The sequence below is a fragment of the Dermacentor variabilis genome, unplaced genomic scaffold (assembly GCF_050947875.1).
Source record: "Dermacentor variabilis isolate Ectoservices unplaced genomic scaffold, ASM5094787v1 scaffold_12, whole genome shotgun sequence".
Taxonomy (NCBI): domain Eukaryota; kingdom Metazoa; phylum Arthropoda; class Arachnida; order Ixodida; family Ixodidae; genus Dermacentor; species Dermacentor variabilis.
In genome coordinates this window covers 42572368-42590051 of record NW_027460280.1, presented here as the reverse complement: position 1 = coordinate 42590051, position 17684 = coordinate 42572368, and the positions used below count along the sequence as shown (strand labels likewise).

At 42.6% G+C, this 17684-nt stretch overlaps 1 protein-coding gene across 5 annotated transcripts in view; it reads right to left on the bottom strand.

Annotated features, from left to right (window-relative positions):
• ApepP (Aminopeptidase P) overlaps nt 1-17647 on the bottom strand; it is a 58722-nt gene extending 41075 nt beyond the window's left edge. Inside the window, exons 1-6 of one of the 5 annotated variants that reach the window (XM_075676432.1) lie at nt 17497-17647; nt 12351-12799; nt 10159-10310; nt 8766-8829; nt 8523-8627; nt 3947-3987 (exon numbers count right to left, since the gene is read on the bottom strand). In XM_075676432.1, the coding sequence (XP_075532547.1) occupies nt 3947-3987; nt 8523-8627; nt 8766-8829; nt 10159-10310; nt 12351-12798 (810 nt within the window). In that variant the 5' untranslated portion in view covers nt 12799; nt 17497-17647. Of the gene's footprint in view, nt 1-3946; nt 3988-8522; nt 8628-8765; nt 8830-10158; nt 10311-11495; nt 11606-12228; nt 12800-16517; nt 16667-17496 lie in introns of those variants that run through there. The other 4 variants (XM_075676433.1, XM_075676434.1, XM_075676435.1 and 1 more) reach the window with 4 other exon arrangements.
• Between the last annotated feature and the right edge of the window lie 37 nt (nt 17648-17684).

The window sequence follows — 17684 nt, the reverse complement described above, 5'->3', positions numbered from 1 at the left end:
GCAAGCGATGCTGCTCCCATACATGTGCAGCTGCGTCATTTTCGCTAGCACAGAGCTGTGGCATATGTTGGCAGACAGAGATGTGGCACTGCCGACAGCCACAATGCCAGCCACCACCAGCACAGAGCTGGGTGTACTGCTAACTCTATGAGAACATGCTTTCAATATCATTTCTCGAGCCCCTTGAAACAGGGCCACAAGTCAACATTTACCATATTTAATTAATCATCGAACTCACACAATCATTGCACCCCTGAATGTTGTCATCAAAATTCTATTTTTTTTTCTTTACCGTGTAATGATTGCACCCAGAACTTGCTGCAGCAGTATGTCATGTGCCAAGGCTAGCTGATGATGATCGGGCTTACCATCTGTCGAATGCTGTCGAATGCTACGCGAACGACTGTTCAAGACTTACCAAGCAGTCTGCAGGCACCGAACAGATTCTTAAGCAGATGCCCCATTTCATTCCTTTTATCACTTTCTGCACTTCCAAGAAAAAAACATATCTACAACCAAACTTGCCTTGGCTTTATTATTTGTAGGCTTTATAATAGTTATAAAGACAAGGCACCTTCCGATTCCTCTCGTCTGCACTGCCGGGCACGCAACAAATTGTGAGCGGCAATGACAGTAGCCACATTTACATTGATACGTTGAAGTTTAAACTATTCATGAGCCAACGCTTGCAACACAGCTAAAATATTTGCCTACCCTTAGCGGAAACATGCCACATTAGGATTGCAGTGAAGACAAATGCCAGAGTTTCACAGCATATCTGCCATGTGTTTCTGTCACTAGCAGCTGAGCATGCCCATCTAGTTTCTGTCCCCTCAAAACGGACATGGCTATGTTACTGCCACAAACTTGCCAATATTAATAATATAATATAATATTTGGGGTTTTACGTGCCAAAACCACTTTCTGATTATGAGGCACGCCGTAGTGGAGGACTCCGTAAATTTTGACCACCCGGGGTTCTTTAAAGGGACACTAAAGGTTACTATTAAGTCAACGTGGACTGTTGAAATACCATCACAGAAACCTCGAAACGCTTGTTTCGTGCCAAGGAGAGACTTATTTTAAGAGAAAATGCGTTCTGAAGCGTCCGCGTACCTCTAGCGCAGTTCAAATCTCCCGCCCTCCGATCGAGGAGTACTGACATCATGGTCTCATAGTGACGCGCCATCGGTGAGTAGAACGGCGTCCGCAGACGGCGCTACGGCTTTTCTGCGCAAAACGCGAACGCGCGGCCCGAAACAGAGCCAAGACAGAGCCGACAGCAGAGCGAAAGCGGGAGTATGGTGGCTAGCGGAAGGAGAAACGAATTACGTCCCACATTACGTCTCACGGCACACGGAGAGTCCGTTTTCGTTAAACTATAGGCTGCGGCGAGCTCGCAGCGTGGTCAGCGTGGTCTATGAGAAGCGACGAGCCTTTTCGCACTCGCAACAGGGCATAAAAATGTGCGAATCGACGCAAAACTCGGCCTAGAAACGTGCTTCGCCACAGCCAGGGCTCAATACGACCCAAGCTGGCACGACCCAGATGTCGTTTCCCGCACCGCCACCAGGCGCCGCTACTATACCTCAAACTCCAGCGCAAGACGCCCATAAGCTGGTACTTCATTCTATGACGCTAACTTCGACGCTCGTCGCAATGGACCCTGACACCGACAGATTGGCTCGCGATGGTGGGCTCAACTTCAGCGATTTGAGCACCGACGAGCGCGACCTGCTGCTGAGGGCTCGCACTGCCGGCGTCGTTGCGTACTACGACGGCGGCCTCGACACCGGCTCTCCGGAGCGGGAAAGCAACGAGGGCTTCCCACGACATCACATGGACGTGGCATTCTCGCTGCTTGTTCCAAATGAAAGTTTCGCGAGCCAGCAGAACCCTCACAGCACGACGCGATAACGAAACTACTGAAACTCCAAAGCGTGCGCGGCGCAGAGTCGAGCGAAAACGAAACCTTTCGAACACCCATATTACTGAAGGGTAACGTCAAAATGTTATTTTTTCTTAGAATCGAATAGACGTAGACGAGTAACATTTTTTTCCGTCTTATAATCGAATTAAATGATATTTTTAATACGAGTAGTTGAGTATTAGTAACACAAATTATGAGGAGTCCTTTCGTCATCGGGCTAGTACCGGAATGTCGCTGGGGGGTCTCAAATCGTGTCATGCATTTACCTCAATTTCTCGGTTACTAAAGCTATGTTCGCGATTATATTGACGCCTTAGACGTTCTACAACATTGCTCTACCACTTTAACTTGAGTTTCTGGTAACCTTTAGTGTCCCTTTAACGTGCACCTAAATCTAAGCACACGGGTGTTTTCGCATTTTTGCCAATATTAATGATATTATTCATTACTGATACGGAAGAAACTGTTTCAATGCACACAACATACTCAAGAGTAGAAAAAAAAAATCACGTTCAGCGCATTCGGCTTGCTCCACCGGCCGCCATCTTTGTTTTGATGTCCAGGCAGCCACCTGTTTGTTGACCGGTTGTCATCCCACAGCAAATGTGGGATGAAAAGAATTTTTTTTTCGCAAGAAATTTACCCCACGTAATGACCACACCCCCTGAATTTGCGTCAATTTTTTTTTAAAGTGCGATATTATGCGAGTAAACACTGTATTCAATATGATCTGGTACAACACACCTTTCATTGCTCTGACAGGTCACATACTAGTTTAACAAATAACGCTGATCACTTTTGCTTCCCTATGCTTCTCATTTTCAATCTGTACATGTCATACAGCATCCTATTGTCTCAAGAAAATGGAAGTGGGCTGGCACTCACCAATTGTTAAGGTTGGCCAGTGCTTAGTTTTTTTTTTGGTGGCACTTAAGCACTGTTGTTAAACTTGGTTGTGCTTGTTAATTAGAAATAGGAACCAACAAAAATTTTCTCTTAAAGTAGCCTTTAATTGCAGTTATTTGCTGGTCTTCAGGGACTCTAGACATCTTGTGGATTTTGCAACAGAAATACCATGTATCTTAAGATATTTTAAGATATGTGATGCCTTACTGTTTTATTGAAAATGGTACACATACCTATACATGTCTTGCAAAAGTATCATGACCCATGTATCTGATATTTCCCAGCACTGGTAATTCCAGACCGTTGCTGCGAAACACACACTGAGACATAGTATTGAAAATATTTAATGAATGCGAAATGAAGAACAGGGTGGAGGTATAAGCAACTAGACAGGATAAAGGCATTTGTCCTGTCTACTTGTTTCTACCTCGATCTTCATTTATTTTTTCAGCATAGCAAGCTGAATGACTGACCATGAGACGAGCCCTGGCATGCCCTAAGCATTTTAGGTGACAGGTTAAATATCCATTTCTCAAAACTATATGACATTTCACAATAGTACTCCATCGTGGGAGTGGAAGCCACAAGAGGTGCTATGGTGCTTGAGACTGCATTTAAGGTGGCACAAAACTGAGAACCCAAGGCTCTGGTGTGGAGGGACGCACTGCAATGGGGCATGTGCATTCACATGATCAGAGTTCCTATCCTAATAGGCTGATGTTAACTAACTTCCATTCCAGTGCCACACTTTTCAAAAACAGAGCACAGTCATCATTTAGCATAATCATAGGAATGAAGTGCTACAAGAGTTACAGATTGACCTATCCAAACCTCCAGAAGAGAAGCACCGAGTGCATTATGTAAACTATAACAACAAGGAAGAGTGCAAGGAAAAGAGCACGGCTGTGCACAGCAACAGAGGTAAGTGCCCATGTTAAAAAGAGTGCTTCCTGCATTCATGTATTGGCATATGCATACATGATCTCATACAAATACTCCCCGCTCATTCTGGTCTTAGTGTAAACTGGCAAGCAAATTAAAGCAAATCTCCATGCTGCCAACAATGGAAAAAAATTAATTTACTAAGAAGGAACAGAGTTCGAAATTTACCTTACAAAGCCACTCTCCTTGCGATGGTGTGCCTGGTATACCTGTACAAAACAAAGGGGGTGGAAGAGGGTTGGAGACAGTTACGCAATAATACTAAAGCATGAAATAGAGCATACAGACTTGATAAACATTATGTTGGCATAGCATCCACTAGCCATTTCCTTTAATCATGGCATTTGAGAATGGCACTTTAGCTTGGACAACTGTACAACTTCCACAGGGGCCTTTCATAATTACTAACCAACTAGAAAAAAAGGGATCATCCCACAAAACGAACTACAGTATGTGCATTTACTTCATACATTCATTCAAGCTGCTAGAGACAGCATACTAGATAAATAGACAAAGTCGCCTATGAAGTCCATACACAGTCATTGCTTTGCACCTATGTTTTGCATGCAGTTAGTGATGCGTATCAAACTTCAACGTATTCATACAAAGTAAAGTGTGCTCATCAAAAAATGCAGAAAACTACTGACATCCACATAAACAAAATATAGGATGCCCTGACAGGTTCTGGCTCAAAACTAAAAGGACCCCGTAACACTTGTTTAGGGTCACTGTTTTTGGTGCCTTTTCTTAGCATGCCAAAAACTAAGAGCAAGAGGGATTACGACAATTCCTGTAGACAAACCCGAGTTCCTGGCCGCAGAAACTTCAAAATACAAGAAAAATGAGAGAAACCCTTAACTTTTAACTTTCATGGCTCTGGATGCCACATTTCATTATCCCATCGGTGAGGCACCCAAGAGCCAAAGAACATCAATACCATATTTACTCGCATAATGATCGCGCTCGCGTAATGATCGCACCCCTGAATTTTGTCGTCAAAATTCAATTTTTTTAATTTCCCGTGTAATGATCGCACCCCAAACTTGCCGCAGCGATATGTCGTGTGCCAAGTCTAGCTAATAATGATCGCGCTTACCATCTGTCGAATGCTACGCGAACGACTCTTCAAGACAAACCAAGCGGTCTGCACGCACCAAACATTCTTAAGTCGATGCCTCATTTCATTACTTTCATCACTTTCCGCACTTCCATGACAAACAGAGGTACAATCAAACTTGCCTTTATTATGTGTAGGCTTTGTAATGGTTGTGGTCAACAACAACAAAAAGGCGCCTTTCAATTCTTCTCATCTGCACTCGTGGGCATGCAACAAATCGCGAGCGGCAACGATAGCAGCCACGTTTACACTGATACGTTAAAGGTGTACCTTATTCATACACCAACGCTTGTAACACAGCTAAGATATTCATCCACCCTTAGCGCAAACGTGCGGTATTAGGATAGTAGTGAAGACAGATGCCGCAGTTTCCGCAGCATGCCCGCCATGTGTTTCTATGTTACTGGCAGCTAAGCGCGCCCATCTGTTTCTGCCCCCTCAAAGTGGACATGGCTACGTTATTCCCGCAAATTTGCCGATATTAACAATACTATTCATTACTGATACAGAAGAAACTGTTTCAATGCATGTAATGTACTCACGAGAAGCAAAAAAAATCGCGTTCGGCGCATTGGGTATAGAGTACTTGTAGCGTTGGGCTTGCTCCGCCGGCCGCCATTTTTGTTTTGGTGTCCCGAAACCCGCATCCCACAGCAAATGCGGGACGAAAAAAAATTTTTTTTTTCTTTTCGCAGGAAATTTAACCTGCGTAATGATCGCACCCCTGAATTTGCGTCAATTTTTTCTGACAAGAACGTGCGATCATTATGCGAGTAAACACGGTAATACATAAAGGAAATTTGCATGTCATGGTTGCCAAGCCTGCTCAGCTTCTTGATGGTGGAGATCAGGCATTGCGCGGACCTATCTCGGAGGCCATAGCATCACTTCTATGATTACGACAGTTTTCATGAGGCGGCCATTGGCGCACATTGTGCTTGCCATGTTGACGCATCGTTTTTATGATTGCAACACCTCACGCTTGGCTGTGTGATCATTGGGCGGCAATAATTAAAATGGTTGTAAAATGCATTTGCATAGTTTTTTATTTCAGTACTCGGGATATTGTGTGAACGTAAATCACACATTACATTAACCAATGATCACAGTGCCACACATCGATACCATGTCCGTCGTACAAAGGGCGCGAAATCCGCATTGCTATGTTGCTATCGGTGCTGCCAACAAACTTTCTCGGGAGCATTGCAGGGCCCCTCTAAAGACAAGTTGAAACACAACAAAACATTAATAAATCGTACCTACACGTGTGAGGAAGAGGGAGGGAGATGTGCTGAAAGTGGTTTTCCTGGGTATCCAAACACGCTTAACATTTTATACTTCTGAAGGCAAGAACTAGATCCAGGGGGGGCACTGCCCACATATCTCACTCTAGATGTTTTCCCACAAATCCTCCAAGATCCACGAATTGCCTTCACAAGAAATGCTCACTCCTCCAAAATGCCAATAAATGTTGAATGCTTGCACGTGCATAGAAGTCCTCACTCTATGCAGATGTCACTGCATGTGAGCAAACAGCAGCAGACCAGTGCAGTCTGTTTATTTCACCATTTATTTCTGCAGTGTTCTCATGCTTTTCTACTCTTTAAATATAAAATTGTTTTGAAATGTTGATGCACTGCTTTAATTTTCTTTAAACATCAGGCAACGAAAATGAGTTATTAAATATTAAAACATTAAAGGGCCCTTTGTATACATGTAAAGGCCAGTTATTAATTGCCATCTAGTTTTCTGTACACTTATTAGTTTCAATGTGAGAAGAAAGCTTTTTGTGTAAAATTTTTCCCACATGAATTCTGAAGTTCTTTATTGTGCATGATTCAGTAGGTGAATATGCAAATCTAGTAAGCACAGCCTTTGTCTCAATTGTCTCGTATTGCATGTAGTTGTAGTCTTAGCCAACACATCATGCTGTCAAGAATACGTGCAAAAACCTGGAACTCTGACCACCATGTCGTAACAGAACATTTATTTGTCAGACTAAAAATGTAAAGCTTGAGGGAACAAGTATACGGAAGGCAGCAACAATGCAGGTCACCTCTCACTATGTACAGTGTATAATTCAAGTTTTTACTTAATTTTTGATAACAAGATTGTATACCAGGTGTCTTTCTTTACTTAAAAAAAAATTTTTTAATCTCACTTGCATGAGATAGCACAATTCTAATTGTTGCACTGGAGTGCTTAAAGAGGCAGACATTACTTGCACAAGAAAGTGAGTTGTATAAGACTAACAATTTTTGCTAATCAATTTAATCAACTATTTAACTAAGCGTTTATGGTACATATTGCAAATTGTGAATTGTAGCCAATGAGTTTGCATGGCACAGCCACTTTGAATTAATTTTGAAATTTGTGATCTGAACTGATTAGTTGAAGAGTTTGCGAAATTTCATGTCAATTATTGCATTTCAATTTATCATGCAAATAATGTCAAGTTTCTTTCAAGTAATCCATCTCAAAGTGTAGAATTGTGCTTCTGCCATAGGCATTTTCTTTTTAAACAGAAAAAGAACACCCCATACACAAATGCACAATACATTTTATCCCAACAATTTTGGCTTTATCACATGATTGTAGCAAAGCGCAGCCAATACACACAGAAATTGCCAAGCTGCTCCACCCGAAGCTATAGCTAGGAATCGGCATTTTTGGTCTAAACAAAAGAAAAAAATAAGTATGCAAAATATTTTTTTCTTGGAATTCGTTTTAACTGCAGTCAGTCAGTCAAAGCAAATTGGCAAGATGGCGATTGGTGATCAGCTGCAAGCCTCCGTGCCCTCCAATGTAAGGAGTTGGATGAGGTCACACAGAAAACTGTCACCAAAGCAATTTTGTTTTCTTATTTGTGATGGTTCTGCCAGCCATTGTGCCGAAAGGGGGAGGGGGCATATGGTTAGGGGTTGGAGGACCCTGGCGTAAGGTGACTGCAGTTTTGCACTACAGCCAATGTGCTGGATGAACTGGGCAAGTTTACCGATTCTAACATGACATTGTATCTACCTTGTCCTTTTTTTCTGTATTATTTGTTGGAGCTCTGTACCCACAAAATATATTACAAATGAGGTCTCATTCTAGTTGTGTTCCAATATAAAATGCACTCACTCCTAATTCCTGCATAGCCACATCGGCGTACAGTGTTGTACCCTTCCCAAACTGATTCCCAAAAACTTATTGTGTTGCAAAGGGACGATACTTTGCGCGCGTTGGTATTCCACGCTGAAACTACTGACAGCACGAAATGGCACCAACAGATGAAAGAAACACTGACAGCGCTTGTCCTTGTTTCTTTCATGAGTAGTTCATGCAGTTTCGTGCTGTCAGTAGCTTCATTATTGTGTTGAAACGCACGACCTGCATTTATGCAGCACATTTCAGTATCATTAATTAACAATGTTCACTGGAAAAAAAAGTGAGTGTGACGTGAAAAATTATCCACAAAAAATGAATTGCAGAAGGTAATCTGTAAAAATATATTCCCACAAAAAAAAAATTTTCAAGTGGAAATAAAATCTGAAAAAGGTAAGCTGAATTTCACGAAAATAATAAATTGAAACGCTGCTGTGCATATTCGCGCCAGGACAAGTAGTAGCACACCATAAAACCTACCGTCTTTCATGAGGATCCAATTAGAGTCCAACTGTTGTTCTGCTTGCAGAAAGTATCGACCATCAGTCCAGAGTGCGGCATGATCCTCAGTCACAATGGCTGTTCCTGCAGGTCAAGCACAAGGTAATCTTTAGCATGAAGCGCCAGCAGGCAGCAACTGCAGCCAATGTTACACAGACTGCATTGTGAAAAAATTCATGGAAAGCTTTACGTGTGCAAGAAAGTAATGATAAAGCAACCTACCAGCACTTCCACTAAATCCAGTGAGAAAAGCTCTTCGTTTATCACAAGGTGCGATATATTCACTCTGGAATAACAAAGAAACAATTGATGAAACATATGCACAAAACACCAGCATGAATTGCTGCAGCTATCAATTTGCAAATCATGGCATTGCAAGCTGAACTGCTTGCTGAACTGTGTAAACAAAACACACACCACCACAAGAAAAAAAAAAGGTCCACTTTTATCGAGAAAGGTCAAGGAACAAGAAAAGCAATCAGTGCTCTCAAATTTTGAACACAATAAGGTAATGATAGCTGCAGATGTTTTCAGAGCATGGGAACCACAAGGAGAAGATTCAGCTGCAATGCAGCCTGCCAAAAGTGCAGACCACACCTTTCTGTTTTATAATGCACACATGCTTGCTGTAAGGAGATTTTTTTTTTTCACGGTTCCAGTATTCTAAACTAAACTAAAATGTCATACAGTGCATTCACCAATACTAAACAAGAATAGAAACTTCAAAACTGTCTACATAAAACATGCAGTCATTTCATAAAAAGCACCATAAAGCAGCACTGCCAACTGGATACACATGACAGCTATAGGCACGCACTGCCATGAATGACAAATTACAGAGACAAAAAGCACACACAAGTAAGTGCAAGGCTTATTTGCATGTGCCTCCAGCTTCCCTCTCTCTTAATGGAAACGTAACAGTCAAATGTAAAACAATCACAAACTGCCACGAGCAATTAACACAATCCACTTTTATAAAACAATGTATCACATACAAAAAATTTTGTAGTCAATCACATTCGATGACAACACCTGCTCCAAATCATTTCCCACACTTGTTACATTCAAGTAACAATTTCTGCTTCTAAATTTTTTTTTAGAAAACTAGCTCGGACATTGTAGAGAAACTCAAGTGTAAGCAGTAGTGTACCAAGGCAGAGAGCAGGGCAAGTTGGTTTGGACACACAATTATATATGGTACAAAACGCATGGGGTGAAGAATTTGCGTCTTGTTCTTCGCCCTGTGCGTTTTATGCAATTTACAACTATGCAGTCCTCTATCTGCAAAGCCACCCTTTGAATATATCACTAGAAACACTGCAAAACTTGTACTGCATGATAGAATGCCAGCAAATGGGAAGCACACCAGAAAAAGACTAGTAAGAAACAGACGAAGTTACAGGAAGGGTGCTGGTCCTTACTCAAGTTTTCCTGGTTTCCTACCCATTTGCTGGCACTCTACCAGTGATAATATACCAATGCACCCAACAAGTCACTCTTATGAACCTTGTATGCTTAACTAAATACTTATACAGTCTGACATGATGGTGCACTGATCAGTTAGATTATGAGTTCTTAGGAGAAGTCTTAATATCTGTTGTTTCATAGTACCTACCTGATGGGCATCTCCAGATGGTACTATGTAGGCCTGAATCGTTTCGCTGACGTAAGTCGTATTTTTCATAAGCGCTCGCAGGCGTTTGAGCAAAGTTCCCGTATTTCGTAACGCCATGTCTAGTGGTTCCGAGGTGGAGGGCTCATCCGCTGCTGCAAAAACAAAGAAGAGCCTGACAGCTTTAGCACACATCCTAGGCAAGCAAGCATCACAGCAAAACACTGCAGAAGCTCTACTCTAAAAGGACAACTAGGTGAATGACGCCAGTCAAAAACACACATCCATGCTCACTGTTGGACTAAAGTAATACAGCTTTCTCAATCCAACTGGTACAAAATGCAAACAACAATAACAAAAGATAACAAAGAACACAAAACAGAAGCATACAGTCAGGAGCACATCTGCCAGAGGTACATTATCAAGCCTGCACACACCGTCCAAATATGCACCACATAATGCTTGCATGAAGTTGGCAGTTTAACCCATAAGTTAATCGACCAAGCAAACTTACATTTTATTCTAACACATCAGAAGAAAAAAGGAAGAAAAGAAGAAGAAAAAACGGGGGGGGGGGGAACTGCACACAGAAAAGGCTGTACATCAGTGCCCTGAACAAGGGATGACAAAGAAAAAATATTTAGTAAATGCTCTCAATGAAAAATGAGCTTGCAAAATGCTTGATGACTGCAGTGCTTTTACATTTTTACATTTTAATCTTACCCCATCTTCTATATGACAGGTTACATTAAGTCAAGTACACAATGTTAAACTAGACTGCTGCCAAATCTGCAAACTGGAACAAAGCAAAAGAAGCATTCCCACTGCAAGGCTAAAATCTACCATATGGATGCAACATGCAGATGCTGCAACAAATAAAATACACCACTTATAAAACTCACAAGTACAGAGGTACAATCAGGCATGTGTCAGGCCACTTGGGATAAAAGCCAATGAAAGGTCAATGCAATGTCACCAAGTAAAATCAGAAATGTTTTACCCTAAAGGCATCTGCCATTATAGCAATATAAAAATAATGGGAAATAAATAGCCCAAACATTTCAAAAAATATGTTTTGATACAAATTCACATGTTTACATGTAATTCCATAGGATGGCACGCTTTGAAAGCTTTGTAGTTTTACAAGTAAATGAAAGAAAACGGCAAAACACAAAGCTATTGATTAGACATGTCTTACTTATCCCTATGATGGCAACACATCACTCACTATCACATTTTCTTACTCTTACAATGACTGCATAGAGATCATTTTGAAAGCTCATCAACAAAACCACACAGCAATGCACAATATCTCTCTCATCCTTTAAAAATATGCCTACCGTGTCCTTGCGTCAAAGCAGCCAGTCTCAAAGTAAGACGCTGCAGTTAGTGTCCCAATGCGAAAAGCTTGGATGGAGTGCTCTTCTAAATATAACCATGAGTAACAGTTGCCAAGAAAACAAATACTGAAGCTCTCGCAAACAGAAGCTAAATCACTCCCACCCTTCCATCCTGTGTCCACATATTCTCCAACAAGCTAGAATTAATGGTTGAATTTCAAGTGCACAATTTTTCTATACATGCACAGATATTGACTATTACGTAATCTTTCTATAAAACAATGCCATAGCCCTTGCATTAATGTAAACATTCTGCAAGTTTATGGGTTTTGTCCCTGCCCTGCAAACAGCAGCAGCCACGAAAAAACAAAAAGCAAAAAAACAAAAACAAATAAGACTAAATTTGAAGTTCATGCCTCAATCTATCACAGATGCTTGACAGTCACTAATATCCTGCGACAGAAATTGGCAATGCACACAAATTTCTGCAGGACTATATAAATGCATGCATAAAAACACACAGGCTGACAACAGCACACCCCCCCTACCCCAGTTCATTACATTATAAACGAAAGTAGAAGCAAAAACATGGCCATGTTTTACCTAGACAAGAAGTTTATAGGTTTTCATAAACAAAAACCTGTGTAGATGCGCACCCAACTATATTTGTCTGACGCGAGTAACACAAGACAACCTGGTGGCAAAAGGTCACAGGCCCTATGGAGACACGTACACTGGCAAAGAGGCGTGCAAACCCTGGCAGCAGGCGAGGACGGCTAGGGGAGCCGCGCACATTCCACGAGGCAGGCATGCGGGTACTAGGGGGTGGGGGGCAGGCAGCAGACGGCGACGTACTGTTGGCGTATAGCCAATTGTCTTCTGGACGGAAGTCGCGCAGCTGGAGCAGGGAGGGCACAAGCTGGTGGCGGGGCTTGCAGACGGTGCCCTTGAAGCTGGGGAAGGTGGGCATGGCCAGGGCGGCCACCTGGTGGCTTGAGGCCAGGTACTTGAGCGTCTCCGTGAACAGGGTGGGCAGGGTGGTGGCATCGTCCTGGGCGCGCAATTTCAAGTCCGACACCACCTGGTCCACCTTGTTCCGCCAGGCGTCCGGCGGGTGGTTGTGCTTGTTGTTGGCCTTCTTGATGCGGCTGTAGACGGTGACGGCCCGACCGGGGCACTGCCGGTCCCGAGCGCAGCGCCAGTACACCGTGCCCTCCTTGCCGTCGCGCACCTTGTTGTAGCGGTGCCCCTCGTACAGCAGCGCTATGCCCCCCCGCTGGGTGGCCACGTACTGGCACTCCATGCTGCAAGCGTACCGCCTGCCCCTCAGCACAAACACTACTACAGTGCCCAGACTCGCACTGTTCCCAGGCAAGTCAAAACAATGCAAGCTAGCTGTAATTAAAAGCCCTGCACAGTCGAGTTGCGAGTGCACGACATGGCCAATGACTCTGGAGCTCCTCAGCACACAGAGCAGCAGCATTCGCAAGCAGCAAGGAAACAGTCACAAAAGCCTGCTTTTAAGCCCACTGCAAGCTAGTGTGTTGCTTTCCATCCACGAGGAAAGTTGCCATAAAACATTCTTCAGTCTTTAAGCTTGCTCTATCATGTGAAACACTGCATAGAAATGGTGCTCATAGCCTCAGTTCTGCATAGACTTGAGTAACTGGTTGCCCCGTCAACTTCACTTGGTCAGAATAGAAAACTGAAATTCAGGGCAACATTTTAATGAAGCTGTCGCTACACTATGAAGCAGGTAAGCCACAACTCAAAACATGTATCGCCAAAAATTAAAAGGTAGCATACTCTGACAAAACCACTAGGACAGTGGTACTTCAACTAAAATTCATAGTAAATTAAAGGTAGCCAACAAATCTACAGCCATTCCTTGGGAGTACTATCCAGCATGCCATTTTAACAGCACTCTAACCAGAAGAATGCCATGGTAATATTTATTTAAGCCAGTATTTAGCAAACGTTCAAACTTCAGTTATTTTAACACTGCAGCCCTTCATTAAATGGCAAGATTTAAAAAAAGTGACAGTCATAGCATGCAAAGCAGATGTACCTGATAAGAGTTTTGCATCTCACCTATGCATTATTGCTGAAACCTAGTTTTAGAAAGCCCATAACAACCTCAAGTTTCTTCATAAAATCATTGATTTCATGAAAAACACAAGAATGTATGCAAGTAGGTGAAATATTTATTTTTGGGAAAAGGCATGCTAATTTTTCACAAAGTTTTCAATTTACAAAACTTATACCTAAATGTGAACTTAAGGTCCCCTATATTTTCTAAGCTCTCTCTCTCATTCCCCCCTCCCCTCACAGGAGCCTCAATAATATGGGATCCCAATGTACACTGTACAGTGTACACTATACACAGAGTTAAGAAGAAATTGCACACACAGCAGCCAAAAAACTAGACATGTGGAATTCATAAAGAAATATGCTGGATGTGGTGGGTTCATTCAATTACATATTGCCCAATTCCCGCAGATGTTACACTGCACTGCATTCGTTATTTAAGGTTTTGGATTGCATTTAGGATTTACTCATCTTTTTCACTTCTGTACAAAAATCATTTGCCCCATTTCTTTCTTTCATACCTTCCACCTGTCTGTCCTTCCTTAATAATTAAACTGGGTTTCAGCAAGATTTACTTCGCATTAAATTTGTAAAGACATTGAAGTCCAATGAATTCAAAGGCTTACTCGGGGAGAACAATAATTTGCTCATAAAATTCCTAAACATTGTAAATTGTGTTTGCAATACGGGTTTCAAGTGTACACTCTTAAATTATGATTTGCTGCACAATAAACACAGGGATAATTGGCTTCAACAATAAGTTGTAGCAGAGCTTTTGCATGAGCTAGTCGGCCAGACATACTGGTAGAAATATTATAGCACAAAAAAAAAAAAAAGAGGATAACGGAACACACATTGAAGGGACTGGTGCCAACTACCAACTTATTTTATCCTTGGAAGGAGACAAGCATTCTTAATAACAATCCTCAATACTACATGTAGCACTAACAGCAGCACGCTCGTCTCCTTAAAGGAGAGAAATCGGTTGTTGGTGCCTGACTTGTCAATGTGTGTTCCTTCGTCCTCATTTTCTCACACCGTATCACTTATTCTAGCAATAGAAATGCCACCACATTATTCAAAAAATATTGCTCTTAGAAGTCCAGTGCCTTAAAATATTACTCCTCTGGTAGAGAATTTGTTGCCTAACAGTGGATATCAGAAGAAGGTAGTTTTACAGTGCCTAAAACAGTCAATTGCACAAAGCCAGATGGGACAGCTTGACTGAATGTATTGGGGTAACTGCATAAATCTATCAGAGGTTAATGATGAAAATTGACCGTGCTTCTTTCTTTAGAATATTTTAACGCACTGTTGTCTTATCGCAAACTTTGTGACACATGTACAGGGTGCCACTGTGCAACTGCAGCTTTTAACTACAAATCAGAAAGAACAGCTTAGTGACACATTGTACACCTTGACTACACTACAAAAAGTATGTCAACAAAATAAGCTCTGCAGAAACAGGTCAGGTGCAGGCAAGTTTCATGAAAGAAAATTTGCATTCCACTGAGCTGTGGCAAAATGTCATGAGGCAAACAAATTCAGCTCATCGAAAAGGAAACTTCAAAGACAAACAATTTTGTGCAACCTTGAACTTTTGCTTGAGCGGAACATGATGTAAGCACAATCAAGCCTTCAGGAGCCTCCATGTGCACTCAGCATCGTTACTGTACTTTAAGCACTTATATAAATTTGAACTCTGACTTCAAGGTAGATGTTTTTGCAGCATCTTGCAGTTCGGTGAAACAAATTTCGATTTTATTATTAATTTATATTTATCATTCAAATTTTCAATGTAATGAACAAACTAAGAGTTGATATAACCAAGATGAAATAATAAAGAAATCATAGCAGATAAAAATATTACTGTGCAACTAGGCCTCAAAGACGATGTAATGCGAGTGCTGTCCGAGGGCAGATAAGCCACATTTATCGGCACATGGGTCCGGAATGCGGTTGGTTTTAAGTAAAGTCTCTCTCTCTCTCTCTTGTCAGTACTGCATGATACTAAAGGCTCACTCACACTAGGCCGACCCGACACCGATTTCGGTCTGCCGACTGTCGGCGACAGCGTTTTTCACCTTCGTGTCGGCGCCTCTGTCACACTGCACCGACGCCGCGCTCTCCGCCGACCGTCGGCAAATTGTCGGCGTCAGTACAGTGTGGCAGAGGCGCCGACACGAAGGTAAAAAAGCGCTGTCGCCGACAGTCGGCAGACCGAAATCGGTGTGGGGTGGGCCTAGTGTTAGTAGTAGCCTTCTCTACCAGTGAAATAGAGACTGCTTTAACAGTCTTCTGGAAGCTGCCACTAAGAGATGCGCTGAAATCATTCAGGCCAGCATTCTTTACAACTACAAGCTCAAAAATGCTAGCAGTTTTGTGCAAAAGATTCCAATGATCTTTGAATGAGCATTAATATTTAGGATCGCCGTGTTATAATGGGCACAGGCGCGAGCGATTTCAGCCAACCAGCATTATATGCACGGATCGTCATCACCGTATCACCACTTGGATAGCTGAATAGAAACAAATCCAACACTAATTTTGCTGCTCGTAGAACAGCCTTCAAGTCAAACAATACGCAAGGAAGCCCCAACAACAAAAAATTCGTGTTGCGCCAGAGACAGACTGAAATAAACGGTTTCCGAATCAACTGTTTAAGCAATAAAATATAACGGCAGCTGATTCGCGTACACAACCAACCGATTAAAAAACGTACACAGACAACAATTTAGAGAGGAAACCAAGCTTCACTCAGAAATAAAACCACGCATCGAAGACTGATAAGCACAAGAAACAGCGCGCATCAACAAAAGCTAGACATACCTTACCGCACACACATAGGAAGACGTCGAGTATGAAACTCGGACAAACATTAAGTACAAAGGCGCTTTGTGCCTACTTCCAGAAACAAAGAAACGACGAACCAACCTAATCGCATGGGTGAGCCGTTATCGTTAGGTCAATGCCACCGAACGAAAACTCTACCAAGCTTCTTTCTCGCCCGCTAATAACAAAACGTAACATGCCTCGTTTCATATTCTCTAAGCAATGCAGCACTCCGCTTGCCTGCCCATCCGGCTGCGCGAACTCCTCCTCCGAACGGCAAAAAGGATGCGGAAGAGGAGAGCGCCGCCAGAGCGGATTAAAAAAAAAAAATGTCGCGGCGGAGAGGAAAAAAAAAATGTGCTCCGGTCCCAGCCAACCCTTTCGGCAACTCTTCTTTACCCCTTTGTGCACAAGCCAAAGCGGCAAAAGTTCCGGAGAGGTTAGCGAACGCGCTTTGTAGGCAAAGCTGACTCCTAGAGTCCGCAACAGGAGCTCACGAAAGCCGGGAAGCCAACTCAATCGGCCTCCGATGTGCAGTAGATACGCTCGAACATAGTTGAATAAGAGAGGGTCAGAGAACAGACCGGGCACCAGTGGCCACTTCGGACCACTTGACCGCAATTAGGCTCTGGGAACGTAAACGATGCAGGGTCCATGACCTGGCTAAATAAACGCCGAGATAGGACGCAACAACGAGCGACACCGATAATTTGCGACAATCAATAGACCGGGTCGTCTACCCGACACAGTGATGTGACGCTTCCTTAACCCTACGCTCACTAATTTCCGTCGTCCCGCGTAGTCCACATGTTCGGCCCAAAAACCAGCGACACAAGAGTCCCAAGAGATGCCTCCGCTTTTTCGGAGTTCAGATGTTAATTCTTGAGGATTAGGCCTAACTAACCCCATCAGCCATACTGAAAATTTTACTTATGGACGACCGAAACGGACTTGTCAAATGATTTCTACTTTTCAATTACTGCACGCAAGTCTACAAATGAGCTCATTAAGCAAAACTACTCGTTCTACACGATCAACATGCTACAGGGCAGCATTAAGAAGACGAATAAAAATCAATCACCTTTCCGGAGTGAAGAGTCAACCAAGAGGGAGGATGTTTAACAGAAACAAGATGAATAGGGTTATTATTGACGGGTAGGGTTCTTAGAGTAACGCATTTTCTTTTGTTGCCCGTTTCCGCCCCGCCTCACCAGGTGGCGAAAAAATTTTGGGTGCTTTCCCAAAGCGCCGCTAGATGACTCTAACCTC